The sequence below is a fragment of the Dipodomys merriami genome, unplaced genomic scaffold (assembly GCF_024711535.1).
Source record: "Dipodomys merriami isolate MVZ:Mamm:240054 unplaced genomic scaffold, mDipMer1.0.p SCAF_4, whole genome shotgun sequence".
NCBI classification, from domain to species: Eukaryota; Metazoa; Chordata; class Mammalia; order Rodentia; family Heteromyidae; genus Dipodomys; species Dipodomys merriami.
Genome location: NW_027205603.1, coordinates 40,545,170 through 40,563,033, shown reverse-complemented (window position 1 = coordinate 40,563,033; position 17,864 = coordinate 40,545,170). Strand labels below are relative to the sequence as shown.

General features: G+C 38.6%; 1 protein-coding gene and 1 long non-coding RNA gene across 10 annotated transcripts in view; one reads left to right on the top strand and one right to left on the bottom strand.

Moving 5' to 3' along the window:
* LOC138805777 (uncharacterized) overlaps positions 1–17,864 on the bottom strand; it is a 152,571-nt gene that overhangs the window by 68,491 nt on the left and 66,216 nt on the right. The gene's annotated exons all lie outside the window — the stretch shown is intronic.
* Cpa6 (carboxypeptidase A6) overlaps positions 1–17,864 on the top strand; it is a 267,672-nt gene that overhangs the window by 200,980 nt on the left and 48,828 nt on the right. For all 8 annotated transcript variants that reach the window (XM_069990861.1, XM_069990868.1, XM_069990862.1 and 5 more), the window contains 2 exons: positions 8,755–8,865; positions 9,577–9,664. In XM_069990861.1, coding sequence (XP_069846962.1) covers positions 8,755–8,865; positions 9,577–9,664 — 199 coding nt within the window. The remainder of the gene's footprint in view (positions 1–8,754; positions 8,866–9,576; positions 9,665–17,864) is intronic.

Here is a 17,864-nt window from a genome sequence, read left to right as displayed (position 1 = left end):
ACACAGGGACTTTAGTAATGGAAAATTTATCAGCAATTTGTCCAAGGTTTATCTGGTGGATTCTGATTTATGAATGTATGTATTTATAGTCTTGGTCATTTTCGATACCAAATGGTCATTCTCTGTCTTCCTTCAGCAATGCCTTAATCTACTACCAAATATATTTCTATTTGCCTCACAGAAGATAATACCCCAAACACTTTCTTTGATATCTTTTTTTAAAATTTTTATTGTGAAAATACTGTACAGAGGGGTTACAATTAGATGGGCAAGATAACGAGTACATTTCTTATCAAGCATTGTAGCCTCCTCCTTTGTTTCCCCTTCCCATCCCTTCCCAGCCTCCCTCCCGTCCTCCTCCCCAACCCTCCCCCCCCACACCAAAGTTGTAAAGTTCATTTTCGACATGACAACTTGTACTTCTCATTGTTGCAACGGGTCCACCTGTATCCTTATTTAAACGACTTGATATCTTTTGATTTAAAATTAAAATCGGTTTTAGGGAAGCACTCTTATTGTAGTAGAGTGAATGCAGTTCCAAGGGATTGCCACGGTGAGGCGTGTGGTGCATTGTTTTATGCTTGGCTTCCAGCCTTGACTACTTGTCCTCATAGGCAACAAGAGTAGTCAAGAAATTAAACTTACAAAGCCCAGATGCAACTTGATTAATAGTCATCTCTTTTTCTACATGTACATGTGGTATGCATTAATTGCTAAAAAGAATTTTATACATTAAAAGCAAAGAATGCCCCCCATTCTTTATGGTGATCATATTCCTAAAAAGGAAATTAGACACATGATCAAAGCATATTCAGAAATCTACACCATTAACAAAATGATCTGTGTCCTATTATTTAAAATATTCAATTAAGATAGTCTCTCAATAATCTTGTTCAGCATGTAACAATCATTACTTTGTGATCATTCTTGCTTTGTCTAACCAGATGGAGAATAGCGGCAATTCTTAGAGAGTTATAAAAATCACAGATATAGCAAATGAGTTACAATGACTCCCTGCTTGTTTATCAAGGAAAAATAAATTCTGGAAAATATTGAAAAATAAATCCATTTTAAGTAGAACATTGGGGAACAGCTTCCTTGATTATATATTATCTAAAAAATGAAGATCCTTAAAAATTAATATGAAATAGTCTCAAAACATATGTAAAGTGAAAATTGACAGGTTATAATAACAGTCACAAACTCAAAACTTAAAATAACAACATTAGGGGTTATTTGTGTAACTCTCAGTGCTTAAGACAGCAGACAATTTTCAGTAAAAATGTGATGAAATGAAAAAAATGATGATTCAAACTATATAATAAACATTATAATAAGTATAAATGTAATCACCTTCAATAATAATTAAAGATTGCACATTCTTTTCAAACATAACTGGAACATTCACAGAAATTGTACTGATATGGGGCCACACAGAAAGGTTCAACAATAACAAAGAACCTATATTAAATAGTCCATATTCACTAACTGGAATGAATTGTTAAAAAACATTTGTTTAACAAAAAAAAATTATGCTCTTAAATCTTACAGACTGAGGAATAAAAACTTATAAATAAGTCATGGTTTCACTAAGTGAGAACAATAACCACGGTAATTTGGAATTTGAAAACATAGAGAGAAAAAAATCCTACCAGGCCCACTGGATTCTGTGTAAACAATGGTGTGAATTGGGCAAATGGATATAGACCACATGTAGCAAAGCAAGGCCACACACACACATGAAGAGTTGTTATGTGACAGAGATGTCATGTTAATTCCCTCTCATTATGGATGAGAATGGTTAGTTACACACAGAAAAAAAATGACAACCATTAGTAAAGATAAAATCATGTGAATATGCCCCCACTAAAATAGATAGATATGGATCATAAATAAACTCACATGTGTCTAGGAGAAATGTGTAACATAACAGTGAAATTGTAACATAAGAGTGAAATTGGAAAATAACATTGAAACAGCAAACACAACTTGACTGTCCAAAATATATTGATCTAAAATAAAGAATCAATATATATATTATCTATTCTAGAATACCATTTAGCAATTATAATAAATAAGTTCTCAATAAACATTGCCAGGAGGGGAAAGGAAAGTGGTGAATAGAGTGTATATGGTCAAAGTACTTTATATGCACTTATGAAAGCAAATTGTTGGGTGGGAGAATAAGAGAGAAATAAAGGGGGTATATTGTATGCATGTATGGAAATGACACAATGATGCTCCCTTGTCCAACTAATGCAGGCTAATGAAGGAGAAACTATATTCCTAGGAGAGAAAGAAAGGAAGAGCATGAGGAATAAAGAAGAAGTGATAGAAAAGCTAAACACAACATGAAGAGACAAAAAGGCAATAAAGAGGAAAATAGGAAATGGTCTGCAGCTCTAATCCTGGCTCACCAGGAGAAGGGGAACCCCAAACCACAACCACAATGTAAGGCAGGCAGCACTGGTTACACCAGCCTGGGAGTCCTAGGTGCAGGAGGAACCTGCAGTTCCCACAAGGCTCAAGTCCAGTGTGGAGATCTGGGCTGATAATGACTCCTCCTCCCTGGCCAGGTAGCATTGAAAAATCTATTGAAGTTCTTTATTAAGAATCTATTGCATTGCTTGCCATATTTTGAAGAACTGTCTTCAACTGCCATCTTGGGAGGAACCTACTGGTTGAGACAGCTACTCTGAGGACCTGAAAGCTAGGAATAATCACCAGTCAGGCAATCTGGGGTCACCCTGCCACCATGAGAAGCCATCATGAAATGGGGAGGGTTGGATACAGATCCACTGAGAAGTTTAGGCCGCAGAGACCTCAGGCAATGGAAGGTATGAAGGTGGTCAGTGACCTCACCCTTTGTGGCAAGGAGCAAGTCATTACTCCCAAGACCTTGCAGATTGCTGCATTAGAAAACCCCCAAAGAATCTTCTTTTTGGTTTTTTTGCGGCCCCATCTCAATAAGTAAGATGGTTGTGATGGTGCATGCTTGTCATCCCAGCTACATGAGAGACATAAATAGAAGGAACACACAGACAAGACTGGCCTGGGCAAAAGAACTTGAGACACTATTAAGTAACTAAAAGCAAATGGAAGCATGGCTTATGTAGGAGCATACCTGCCTAGCAAGCATAATGCTCTATATTCAATCCCAGTGTAAAACACACACACACACACACACACACACACATACACACACACACACACACACACACACACACACACACACACACACACACACACCACTGAACCCTAAATTAATAAATGGAAAGAAGTAATTAAAATCAGGATAAAAAATAATGAAAAGGAAAGTAAAAGAAAAATACAAAGGACCAGTGAAACAAAGAAATTATTCTTTGAAAAGATAAACAAGATTGACAAACTTATAGTCAAAGTAATCACAAGGAAGGAAGAAGACAAACTTAATAAAATCAAAATGAAACACGAGATATTACAGTAGATAATAGCTAAGATGACATACACAGACTACCATACCTAGCTTGCTGGCTGAGATGAAATCTCTCTAATCTTTTACCCAAGATGGCCTCTAACTATGAGTCTCCCAATCTCCACCTTCCAAGTAGCTGAAATTACAGGTGTGAGCCACCATATCCAGCTCTGTAGTTAGCTTATTTTTGGCAGGAGTACCAAGAGGGCACAATAGGGAAATAATAGCCTCTTCAGTAATTAGTACTGAGGAAAATAGGAATAATTCACAAAGAAGTGGATGAATTATGAATGAAATATACAAATTAAGAAAATATGAACATTTTACATGGAAATGAATGAAATTAGACTCATCATCTATATGAATTAGTTCAACATGAATAAAAAGGCTAAATATAAGACCAGAAACCACAAAACTCCTACAAGAGAATACTGACAGGGGAAAAGTGCCTTGATATTGGCCTGAGTCTTAAAATTTTAGATAACACACTAAAAGCCCAAGTTGAAAAAAACAAGTCAGTAAGACTACACCAAAGTAAAAATCTGCATAGAAAGGAAGCAATCAACAAAATGAAAACATAACCTATAGACAGACAAAAACTTTTGAGGCATATCTGATAAGAAGTTAATATGCAACATTTATAAAGAACCCATAACTTAATAGCAAACAAAATAAATAACCTGATAGTTAAAATGGGCAAAAGACCTGAACAGACATGTTTCCAAAGAAGATGTTAAAATGGCGTCAGGGCCAAGTGCTGGTGGCTCATACCTGTAATACTAGCAACTCAGGAGAATGAGATCTGAGGATCATGGTTCAAAGCCAGTCCAGGCAGGAAAGTCGGTGAGACTCTTTATCTCTAATATAAACTACCAAAAAGCTGGAAGTGGAGCTGTGGCTCAAGTGATAGAGTGCTAGTCTTGGGGAAAACAAAACACAAAACAAAACAAACAAACCTCAGAGACAATGCTCAGGCCCTAAGGCCCAGGATCAGCGCCAAAAAGAAAACAAAAAGCCTCAGGTATATGAAAAGAGTATTCATATCAAGGAAATATAAATTAAAACCACTATGAGATAGCCCCTCCTAGCATTAAGATTGCTAATACTAAAAAGAGAAGAAATCTAGCTACTAGGAAGCTGAGATTTGAGGATTATAGTTCAAAGCCAGTCTTGGCAGGAAAGTTCATGAGACTGTTAGCTCCAATTAACCACCAAATGCCAGAAGTAGAGCTGTGACTCAAAGAGCATTAGTTGTTAACATTAAAGCTCAAGGACAGTGCCCAGGCCCTGAGTTCAAGCCCCAGGAATGGCACCAAAAAAAAAAAAAAAGGAAAAAAGACTGAGAAGAAATAACAAACATTTGTAAGGACACAAAGAAAGGAACAGTACTGTGTTCGCTAGCTCATGGTTGATAGCATGTAAGTTGCTATCACCATTGTGGACAATAGTATGAACACTGTTAAGGAAATTACAAACAGAAGTGCCATATGACCCTCTTCAAGATGTATGCCCTTAGGGGATAAAATCAGCACCTCACAAAGATGCCCGTTCTACAGTGTACAATGCAGCATTATTTACAATATGCAATAATACTAACATTCATGTCAGTCAAGGATAAAGAAAATGGAACATCACTGAGCCTTCAAAAAGATAGAGGTGCTGGCACCTACTTCATAAAAGCACTTGGGGAGCTTACGCTCAGTGAAATGATCTGAGCACAGAAAGAAGGATGTTGCCTATTTCACATAGATGAAGAATCTAAAGGCTAATAATTTTTAAAGACACAGAAATAGATAATAAAACAGTAATTGGAGGGGGAGGGCAGAGGTAAAGAGAAAGATAATATATTTGTTATTTTGATTAAATAAGAGAAGTTAGATATGTGAGTTTGCTTCATTATAAAAACTATTTTATAGTCAGTCATGGTGGCTTAAAATGTAGGTACTCAGGAATCAGAGTCTTGGGGGTGGCTGAGCAAGAAGCCCATAAGGCCCTGTCTCAGTGAATAGCTGTGGTACCATCATGCATACCTCTTATCTAGTTATATGGGAGGCTAAGGATTGCAGTTTTAGGCCAGTTTAGGCAAAAACAAAAATTTTAAAGAAGTTTCTATACCACTATCTCAGTGGTAGAAGCTGAGCATGTAGTACATGCCTGTCATCCCAGCTATGAAGAAGCCTGAAACAGGTGCATCATGGTCCAGACACATGTCTAAGCAGGAAGAAAGACCTTATCTAAAAAATGTATGACCAGCCCAGAGAGGGTTTGGGGGTATGACTCAATTGTAGAGCAGTTGATTAGCCAGCATGAGTCTCTGAGTTTAAACGTCAGTACCACCAATAAAAAGCTGTTTCTATAGTTACCGTGTAACATCATCCTGTAATCCTTGATAGACACAATAAAATCTATTTTTTTAATTCCAGAAGTAAGAAATATTCTTTTAAATCTAAAGGTATGAAGATGACTTGCATTGGAGGAGAAAGCAATATAAGAGATTATTATCACATTGATCTGCCACACTGGCGCTAACATCATCTGTGCTCAAGAAAGGGGGGGAGGGGGCCGTGCCCAGTTTGAGCTGAGCTAAGTGAGCCAGCAACTCTCCTCAGAGCCATAGGAGAGAAATGCCATCATGTTCTCCTAGTACCTTTTCCTGCGTTGTGTGCCTAGCCCCTTTCTCCTTCTGTATTCTGGAAAGTCACAGATCTCTAAGAAAGAAACATAGCCAACCTCGTGACTCTGCCTCTACTATAGACTTTCCTCCAAGCAGTAGAGAATCTGCTGTTTGGAAGAAAACACACACACACACACACACACACACACACACACACACACACACACACACACACACACACACACACACACACACACACACACACACACACACATCAGGTAGAGTTCCTTCTAGTGTGGGCACGAGACAGTGAACAGAAAGTTTTTTATACATGACTTTCTTTCCAGGCTAGTTAGCCAACAATTTATTACTGAGCCTAAAAACAACAAACAACTATATAATGTTTACCAACTTGGATAAATTTAGTGGATATTTAAATTTGATTTAATTTGTATATTTAGATATATTAATATATCTAGTAGATACATTAAATTATATGTATTTAAATTATAATAAAAATGTGTATCTTAACCCATGCTCTTAAATGTAACCTATTTCCAACACCATTTGTTTTTTTAAATTTAATTTATTGTCAAGGTGATGTACAGCGGGGTCCATATTCATTTGTCATAGATGAGACCTTATAACAAGTTGCATTATTTGATTCCTCCTTGTGGAAAGAATCCTTACCTTGTAAATACTGCCTGTGATGGGCTGAGAAAATCTACTTAGAGGAGATGTAAAAGAAGATTGAAATTTTAAGCATTAAATCCAGAAAGGAAAATGGTTAATATTATCCTTGAGTTCAAGCCCCAGAACCAGCACTGATAAACATTTTTTTATTTTTTGTTTTAACAGATTTCAGTAAGTCCTAGGGATCTTCTGTCCAGCACAGACTCTATGGCTAACAATACCAGATTATATATAGAAACTTTGCTATAGCACTGCACCTATATCTCATGTCACATGTTCTTACCACACAAGATACTATAAATAAAGAGTTCAAGAGGGAATTCTGGAGGCAATGACATGTTTATGACACAGACCACGATAATGGTTTCATAGAGTATATAATTTCTAAATTTAGCAAGTTATATCATTTAATATGTACAAAGTTTTCTAGAACTATCATACCTCAATAAGGATAGTTTTTAAAACTTGAATTATTCTTTTAATACAGTAAAAGGAAAATTCAAGCAAATAAATGAGTATAAAACTGAATGCAGTTGCTGGGTGCTGTTGGCTCACACCTATAATCCTAGCTACTCAGAAGGCTGAGATCTCAGGACTGATGTTCGAAGCCAGCTTGATAAGGAAAGTTCATGAGACTCTTTTCTCCAATTAACCAACAAAAAGCCAGAAGTGGAGCTGTGGCTCAAGTGGTAACATGCTAGCCTTGAGCAAAAAGCTTAGGGAGAGCACTGAGACTGAGTTCAAGCCTCAGAACAGGCACACACACACACACACACACACACACACACACACACACACACACACACACACACACACACACACACACACACACACACACACACACACACACACACACACAAGATATTTCAAAATGTCTCCTTTATCAACTTGACTTAGTATATGCTATGGTTTTCTATTTGAGTCTAAATTGATATTGTAATTTCTTCAGATTTGAGGTCAGATATGATGTAAGTAAAACCTAATTACAAAAATAAGTCCTCAAAGGAGCCACAAAGGAATAAGACCTCAAAGAAAACAAAAATGTATTCGCTATTTAATTTCTCATAGAAAAGTCAGAAGCAAAGAGGAACTTTCAAGTTTTGAGATGAGATTGTAACCAATTAGATGAAAACAATGATGTAACATGTAACTTGCATGTTAAAATATATCATGCATTAGATAGCAACATGTAAAAGTCATTATTTCATCCACAATTAAATGGAATCTAAGATGAGCTTTTTTTTTTTTTTGTGGGTCCTGGGGTCTGAGCTCTGGCGTGGGTGCTGTTCCTCAGCTCTTCAGCTCAAGACTAGCGCTCTACCACTTGAGCCAGTACCACTTCCGGTTTTCTGAGTGGTTTATTGGAGATAGGAGTCTCAGGGCCTTTCCTTCTGGGGCTGGCTTTGACCTGTGATCCTCAGATCTCAGCCTCCTGAGTAGCTAGGATTAAAGGCATGAGCCAACGGTGCCTGGCATGATCTTACTATTAAAGAAAAAGAAAGAATATCAAAGCTGGGTGCCGGTGACTTAGCTACTTAGAAGGCTGAGATCTAGAAGATCACAGTGCAAAACCAGCTGCAGCAGAAAAGTCTGAGAGACTCCATCTCTAAAATAACCATCAAAAACTGACTGAGAGTGGCTCATGGCAAAGCACTAGCTGAACAAGAAGCTGAGTAAGTATGTGGCCCTGAATTCAAACTTTAGTATCACAAAAAAAAAATGTTATGTTCTTCACCAGTTTAAAAATGTAGCCAAATCTGAATTACTATGAAAGGCTGCCTATTTAATCTGTTTCATCAGGCTAAATTATTAGTGGTAATAAAGTTTAGTTCAGATGAAAGTTTCAATGCGTAATGTCAAAGAGTATAGATCAACTTACTTACTGCTTTTCAACCTACTGCCTGTATATTTCTTATGGCCAGGAAGGGTTTCTCATATTATTTTTCTCTTCATAAAAAAAAAAAACAATTTAAATGACTCCTTTGTCTTTTAGGCTCTTCTCACATACAGGAGTGACCCAGCCATGAGAAAAATGTTGAATCATCTGTACTTCTACATCATGCCTGTGTTTAACGTTGATGGATACCATTTTAGCTGGACACATGTAAGTCATTCGCCTCTTCAACTGAAAAGAGGACTAAAGAAGTCAGTCATGGGACGGAAGGTAACATGGTGGGCAGCCCACTGAGTGATTTCAGAGCTGCAGACAAAGCCTTTGCTTCCTCTCCAGAGCATCAACCTTTTGATTTTATTGTCATAGTTTACATTTGCATAAGGTTTCATATAAATAAAGATCTCTCCTTCTAAATGAATTGTGAGGGAAAAAATCACTGGTCTACTCTTTTGCCTGTGAAAAAGTAAGACCAAAAGAAGGTAAGAAACAGGAAATTTGTGACAAAAACTGCAGTCTGACTCTGAGTCTTAACTGCTGATATAGTCCTTGCTACTCCCTGAGTTTCCCTAGTCACAGAAGAGTTTGCCTCCTGAGCAATACACATCCTTCACTGATTGAGAAACTAAACGGCATCAGAAGGTTGTTTGCACCTGTAATCCTAGCTACTCAGGAGGCTGAGATCTGAGGATCATGGTTTGAAGCCAGCGGAGGCAGGAAAGTATGAATCTCAATAAGCTATCAAAAAGCCAGAAGTGGAGCTCTGGTTCAAATTGGTAGAGCACTTGCCTTGAGCACAAATGCTCAGGGACAGCACCCAGGTCCTGAGTTTAAGCCTTAAGACTGGAACACATAAAATTAAATGATATATAAATAAAGATGCATGAGAGTGACCTTTTGTGTTTCTTTCTTTGCTGGGTTTAGGATCGATTCTGGAGAAAAACAAGATCGAGGAACGGGTTTCACTGTCGTGGTGTTGATGCCAATCGTAACTGGAAAGTGAAATGGTGTGGTAAGTGTGGAACCTAATAAGGATTCACAAACCAAAGGTTCCTACAGGTATCACTCCACAAAATGACAAGCCCAATAGCACTCTACTGGGAAACTGACTGTTTTTATGTATATAAAATCCTAATGAAGACACAAATAAGGGCTAAGAGCATAGTGCTATTAGAGCACTTGTCTAGAATGTGTGAGGCCTTGGATTAGATCCATAGCACCACTAAAGATAGATAGATATGGGGGGGAGGGGGGAGGCTGGGAAGGGATGTGAAGGGTAAACAAAGGAGGAGGCTGCAATGCTTGGTAAGAAATGTACGCATTATCCTGCCCATGTAATTGTAACCCCTCTGTACAGTATGTTCACAAATAAAATTAAATTAAATTTTAAAAAAGATAGATAATAAACCACAAGTAGGTACATTATTACTATAATTTGCAAAAGAATGGAAAGCTCTTAATTAATATGTTAAAAGTAAATCAGTTATTTAAATCTGTCAGCCCAATCTCCAAATTTGAATATATAGACATAGGGGGAAAAGATTAAGGAAAACCTGTCACTCATCAAAACTAACACAGGAATCATGATTTTATGGCAACAAATCTGGTTAAATGCATTTATTCTCTTCTTAAGAGTGGCACCAATCCCACCTTCGTGTGTCTGTGGTCATCAAAGCTATTATGCCCTTCTCCGGAACCTGCCAGTCTTTTAGTCACACAGTTCTTAGTCACTCACACTAGAAATGGATTTCTGCCTACTCTACCATTCATTGAATGACTGTAACTCAGCTATCAAGTAGGAGTGAAGACATCATTTTAAGGAAGGAAACCCTTTTACAGAATAAATCAGCAGGTAATGGGGGTGGAGAAGGAATGAGAATTAGCCATGGCTATTGTACTTGACAACAGAAAAGGCAGGAGAAAGAAAAGTATTATAAAAATGCAATTAGCCCTCAAAATATAAACCCTCAGAAATGAGGCCGATCTCAATTCCTCCTTCATTCCCCATGTTTTGTGTTCTGTATTAAACACCACTACACCCCATCCTATCCATTTCAGACAGAATTAAGTGGGCATGCATTCAGACTCCTTCCACACATCCTAAAAGACAACAGCCCCCAGTCAATTAGAACTGGTGAATAAGAACATGACGTGGCTGAAAAATATATCTCTAAGTTATGACAGATATGCTTAATTCTGCCAGGCAGAATGATTCAGTCAATGTGTGTGTGTGTGTGTGTGTGTGTGTGTGTGTGTGTGTGTGTGTGTGTGTTCCCAATACTGGGGCTTAAACACAGGGTCTCACATTCTCCCTTAGCTTTTTCTTTCAGTGATGGCACTCTACCCTTTGAGCCATACCTCCATATACAGCTTTTGCTGGTTAATTGGAGACAAAAGTCCCCGTGAGTTGTCTGTCTGGGATAGTTTCAAACCAAGATCCTCAGATCTCAGCTAGGATTTACAGGTGTGAGCCATTGCTACAATTTCCTTTTGTTATAAAGAAAAGTATGAGATTATAATAATCACACCCACATGAGGGTCTTATATGACTAAGATGAACTAATACTCAGGAAATGCCTAATTTACTGCCCAGCCCCATAGAGTGCTCTAAGTATCAATGGTCTGTCCCTTCTACCAGAATGGAGTGCATTAACTCTGTGCCTTAAAGCATATAGTGAAACAGCTTCTCTTCACCTGATGATGAGAAATCATAAGCATATTTGCAGTTATGAGGGAGCTGCATAAATGAAATAATGTGACACTATAGATGGCTGTTTAGGTTTAGAAATTGTTTTCTCTAAACCAACCTGAAACCACCAACCTTATTTACCTTATTAGTTCTCAGCCTGTTTTTATCTCTCCTTAAAACACATTAGAATATGTTGAAACTTAATCTTCAGTGCAATAGTATTAAGAGGTGGAGCTTTTAGGAAGTGATTATGTCAACAGGATGGTGCCCTAGTGAATGGAATGGCTACCTCTATAAAAAAGAGGACAGAGGAACTGGGCTCTGGTGGCTCATTCCTGTAATCCTGGCTACTTGGGAGACTGAAATTGGGAGGGTTACAGTTTGAACCCAGCCTGGGCAGTAACATCTGTAAAATTCCATTCCTAATTAAATAGCAAAAATCTAGTCTGCAGGTATGGCTTAAGTGGTAGACCTCCAGCCATGCTAGCGGAGCAAGTAGGAAGCTCTGATCTCAAACTCCAGTACTTGCCCAAAAAAATAAAGGAAAAAAGAAAGAAAGAAAAAGAAGTCGGAAGAACTGGTTTACGTTTCTCACCATGTGAGGGCACAGCTAGCCAGCCTCATCAATGAAAATAAGCCCTCACCAGATACTGAATCTTCCAACACTTTAATCTTGAGCTTTCCATCCTCCAGAAATGAGAGCAAGAAATCTCTGTTGCTTATAAATTTCCAAACCTGCTACAACTAATTTTGTTATTGTGGCTAGAATGCACTTTAGCACAATAATATGGCTGTATTATTAGAATATAGAAGCAATTAGAAGCAAAAATGCTTCCTCCTCCCTTGTTTTTGGTGGAACCGTTTGGAAGCTGATAATTAAGCAGCCATTTCATTGACTAGCATGCACCTGCACCCGTATGTATGTCATACCTAGCTCACAGGTGTCTCAGCTGGGTGCCCTCCGTGGAAACATCTAAATAACCTTAGCCAGCTCTTGCCTGTGTAAAGATAGACTGTTGGTAATATCCGGTTACCAGTGCATAGCTTCTTCCTTTCTTCCTCTTTGTTCTTCTTTCTTTACCCAGCATTTTGCCTTCATACACACTCCTTCTTTGATTTCTTAGTTTCACCCCCGTGACTCCCTACTAGCATTCCTTTGATTATTTCTTTTTTTCAAAAAAATCATTCTTGATTTTTCTGCAATTCAACACTCGGAACATACAAGGGATTGTGTCAAATGTCGGTTGCAACATTATCTTGTAACATGCAGATGTGCACAGACTGGCCACTGCCATCTATCAGCCCAGAGCAGTTTCCAAAGCAGATTAGGTTGATCTGATGGGCAGGAAGATGTGGCCTCCTTTGTTCACAGCTTCCAATCCAACCCCCTCCATCTCTGTGCATATTGGAATTCGATTGAGATAGTGAACCACACTGGAGGGATATATTCTTAGATCTGCAGTATTGAAGTAAGCATGAAATCCCCTTAATTAAACATCCAAATGAACATTAGAAATGACCAGGACCATTGAAAACCCTAGATGTCAGTATCAGGTTGGCAAAAACAACCATTTCTTTTTCTTAAATCACTGGGTGTGTCAGATCTGAAGAGCAGAACCTCAAAACTGCTTCTTGCCACAAAAATCTGCAGCCTCCCATATGGCAGTGGTTATACATCAGGGCATCTGTGGAGTAAACAGGTAGTGGAGAGCACCCAGCTGGAAAAAGTTACACTTTCCCAACGCCCCATACCTCCCTGGGGACTGGAGGCCAGGAAATGAAGATCATTGCTCTGAAGTTCCAGCAAAGGGACAAACTAAGGCTAGTTGCAAGCTGGGACTAAATGCATACATTTTATTCATTCATTTGCTAAAGTTAATTGAGCCCATTACTCTCTGCTTGATAGTGTGTATTTTTCTTTTCTCTACATCCTCTATGTCATAAAGTTTGCAGTAAGCCCAGATTGCTTTTTTTATAAATTGCAACATGTCTAGGAGACAGGCCAAGCCTTAACCCTTGAATAGACATGTGGCACAAACTTAAATAAGGAACAGAGTGGGTGAACGTGTTAGTGAACCAAATTTCAGACAAGGGAATTATTTTGCTCATAGCTCAACAATAAATAGACAAGTAACCTAATTTTGAGAAAGCATAAGTGATTTAGACAGATATTTCTTCGAAAAAGAACAGTGCAAATAAGCACATCAAAAGATGCTCCAGAGCATACATCCAAGCCACCAAGTAGCCCTTCACACCCTGCAGGATGGCTGGGATAAAGATGGACAATCCCAAGTGTTGGCAATCATGTAAAGAAGTGGAACTCATGCTTAATGGAGAGAATGAAAAATGCAGCAGTTAATTTGGAAAACAGACTGGCAGTTTTTCAACAAATGAAGCGTGCCTTTATCCTATGGCATAGTAATCCCATTCCTCAGCACATACTCAAGAGAAATGATAACCTTGGTCCATGCAATCACTTATAATGAATGTTCATAGCAGCATTAGTTATAGCAGTCAAAACCTCAGTGTGTGTGGGGGGGGGGGGTGACTGTCTATTGGTTGATGAACAGGTAAGCAGAACAGGTATCCAGACTGGGAGAGAAGAAATATAATCTGTGGAGAGGTAGGACAGACTTTTGTAAGTGAAGACAGATGGATAAGAGTAAGACCAGACAGTTTAGTAATACTTGCAGCACATGCTGACCAGCAGAAACCTCAAGGAAATGGAACTCCAAACAGTGGCTTAGAACTTGACTCTAAGGGATTCTTCAACCCAGAACAACAGATTTCAGGGAAGTAATGAGGCTGAGGAAAGCAGTTTTAGGCTTCTGGAGGAAGGAAGGTGAAGATAAGGAGAATCTGATGGTAGATAGGGCATGAGGTTTGTTATGGAGATCTCTCTGTTGCTATGCAGAGTATAATCTTGAGGACTAGATCTGAAGGGTTAGTCACCTCCAGGGATCAGCTTCTGTCCTTCCCACAGTGCAGTAGTCTTTATAAATTTACATCCTGCTCCTTAGGCCAATAGGAGGAGAGCAGAGAGCTTTTCTGTGTCGGGTATTTCTTAAAAAAAAAAATTGGGGGGGCTGGGAAGGTGGCTCAGTGGTAGAGCACTTGCCTTGCATGCATGAGGCCCTGTGTTCGATTCCTCAGCACCACATAAGCAAAAAGAAAAAAGCTGGAAGTGGCACTGTGGCTCAAGTGGTAGAGCGCTATCCTTGAGCTGAAGTGCTGAGGGACAGTGCCCAGGCCCAGAGTTCAGGCCCACGACTGGACCCCAAAAAAAATATTTATTGTGAAAATACCATACAGAGGGGTTATGATTACATGAACAAGGTAATGAGTACAGTCCTTATCAAGCATTGTTGCCTCCTCCTTTGTGTTTCCCCTACCATCCCTGCCCTCCCATCTCTATGACTACACGCCCCACCCCTGCCAGTTGTAAAGTTGTAAAGTTTGTTTTTCATCATAGCATTTTGTACATCTCATTGTTGCAATGGGTCCACCTGTATCCCTATTTAAACAACTTGTTTTTGTTTCTCTTCCCCTCCCCAAATTATACAAACATCAAATACAGTGAAAACAAGGGTTATACTGTGAGGGAGGGACATACAAAGCAACAAAACAATCACCTTCTAAATATGTTAGAAACAATAGCAAGAAAGAAAAAACCACCTGTGTCCTTATCTTGAGGTTCATTTTGCCTAATATCATCTTATCAGATCTTTTCTGCTTGTCTCAGACATATACTAGTTATTGCAAATAAGGGAAACCATGGGATCTATGTTTCTTTGGGTCTAGCTTACTTTACTTAATATAATTGTTTCCAAGTCCTTCCATTTCCTAGCAAATGGGGCAATGTCATTCTTTCTGATGGAGGCATAGAATTCCATTGTGTATATATGCCACATTTTCTTGATCCATTCATCTACTGAGGGGCATCTGGATTGGGTATTTCTTAACTGTCTTCAATTCAGTGATCTTTCTGGTACTAAGAAAGTATGTTCTAGTCTCCTAAAATACAATGGAGTGTTGTTTTGTCAAAAAAGTGAATGAAGGCACCAGATATAGTGGCTCAAGCCTATAATCTTAGCCACAGGATACAGAGATCAGGGGATTGTGGTTCAAGGCCACCCTGGCATAAAAAGAAGTTGGTTGGAGGCATGGGTCAAGGTCAGGGAGGTACCTTGTAAATACAAGGTCCTGAGTTAGAAAACAACAACAACAACAACAAAAACAAGAATGAGGTACTGAGACATGCAATATGGATGAATCATGAACGTTGTGTTAACTGAAATAAACCAATTTCACAAGATCAAATATCGAATCATTCCATCATTCCATTTATATGACATTTGTAAAATAGGAATAGGCAGTCCCATAGGGAAAGAAAGTGGATCACTGAGGGCCAAGTGCTGGAGAGCAGAAGGAAAAGGGAGTAACTGCTAATAAGTAAGGGTTTTGTTTGGGGGTGATGAAAATATTCCTGTTAGATAGTGGTGGTGATCATAAATACACTAAAAACTGTTGAAATATACACTGTTAAATGGTGAGTTTTAAGGTATCAGAATTATAGCCACCAAAAAAATAGATTGTTATAAAATAACTTTTAATTTCCACTTAGGAGCAAATTAGTCACTTATTATAATAGCTCCTAGCCAGGTGTGGTGCACATGCCTGTAATCCCAGCACTCAGGAAGCTGAGGCAGGAAGACCATTGGTTCTAGGCCAGCCTGTGTTACACAGAGCAAAACCATATATGGAAAAATAAAACTCTTTTGTGTGTGTGTGTGTGTGTGTGTGTGTGTGTGTGTGTGTGTGTGTGTGTGTGTGTGTGTGTGTGTGTGTGTATTTTGCTTCTCTCCCTGAGATTACCTTGGTATAGATATACCTAAGGTATAGATATACTTACAGTGGTTGTATATATTCTCATGGAACATCTGAGGGGAAAGGAGAAGCCATTATGTGGGTTGCTTTCCAGCCAACGCCTGTGAGATAACAATAGAGGCCACTGGCCTAATTCTGAGGAAAATGAGTTCCTGCAGCTGAAGGGCTTTTGTTTCAAGAGATCTAGCTAGCTGAAAATCAAAGCTGAATTATTGTGAATATATATGGAATTTCAGAGGCTAAATTTGGGACAAGAAGGGGTGTGGATAACATTGCTACTGTCTAGAACTTGGAACTGGGGACTCAGGGATGGCTAAGGAGGATTTTAATGAAATCATTCCATGAGTATGACAATTCCTAGCATTCTGTCACCACCGCCATTGGTAATACTCAGTGTGATCTGCTCACTTCCAAGGATTTTTTGAGTTGTTTCTGCTCTCGAGGAAGATGAGGAGCTGCAGAGTTTAGCCTCAAGGAGTTTGTTCCAGGGAAAGTAGTTCACAGAGGGCTTTCAGAGACTTGTAGGCCATACAAGAATGCTCTGCCAAGCTTAGTATTGGTGACTCACACCTGTATTCCTACCTATTTAGGAGGCTAAGATCTGAAGATCACCGCTTGAAGCCAGCCGAGATAGGAATGTCTGTGACACTCTTATCTCCAATTAGCCACCTAAACACCACAAGTGGAGCTGTGGCTCAAAGTGGTAGAGTGTTAGCTTTGAGAATAAAAGCTCAGAGAGTGCCCAGGTCCTGAGTTCAAGCCCATGACCAAGAGAAATAAAAAAATAAAAAAGAATTCACTGTCTAATAAGACCATGAGTGTCCATTACTAGAGATTTATAGACAAGATCTAGATAACTTGGGACTAAGGATGAGAGTAAACATCAACTAGATGGTAGAACTAGACTCTTAAGATTCCTGTTACTTCCAATGTTATAATTCTAACATAGTTTATTTACATTGGGAAGCAAAACAAATGTATTAAGCACAGACTATAATCAAACATGTCAGAAATTATATCAGAAAGTCCTGAAATATTTAATGAGTTCATAGCCAATTTCCAAGAAATTATTTTCAATTTTTGATAAATATAAAGGGAAAATCTGTTGGTTTGACATATCCTACCCCTCACTTCACAACCTTTTTAATGTAAAAAGCTATATTAGTCACCTAATATCTTCTTATAGAGAATGAATGAGATAAATTACTGTGATTATTTGTGCTTTTCTTAAAGGAGTTAAGGATAGAGAATCCTCAACATTTGGGAATTTAGATCATAAGAGATTTGCTCATGATTATTGAGGATTAGCTCACATTCATTAAAAATTCATTGTATACTAAACATGTACTTAGTATGTGACATGAATTTACTACTGTGCTTTTTTAACTGATAAAAAGAAACAAAGATGAGAGGAAACTTGCTTGAGAGTGATGGGAGATCCAACTGATACCTCCAATGTTCCTGTTTCTAACCAAAAGTCTGACTCCTTAGAGTTACTGTTATAGGGAAATGGATCAAATGGTGGAGCCCATACTTAGCCAGTGCAAGACCCTGAGTTCAATCCCTAGTAGAGGAAGGAAGGAAGGGAGGAAGGAAGGAAGGGAGGGAGGGAGGGAGGGAGGGAGGAAGGGAGGAA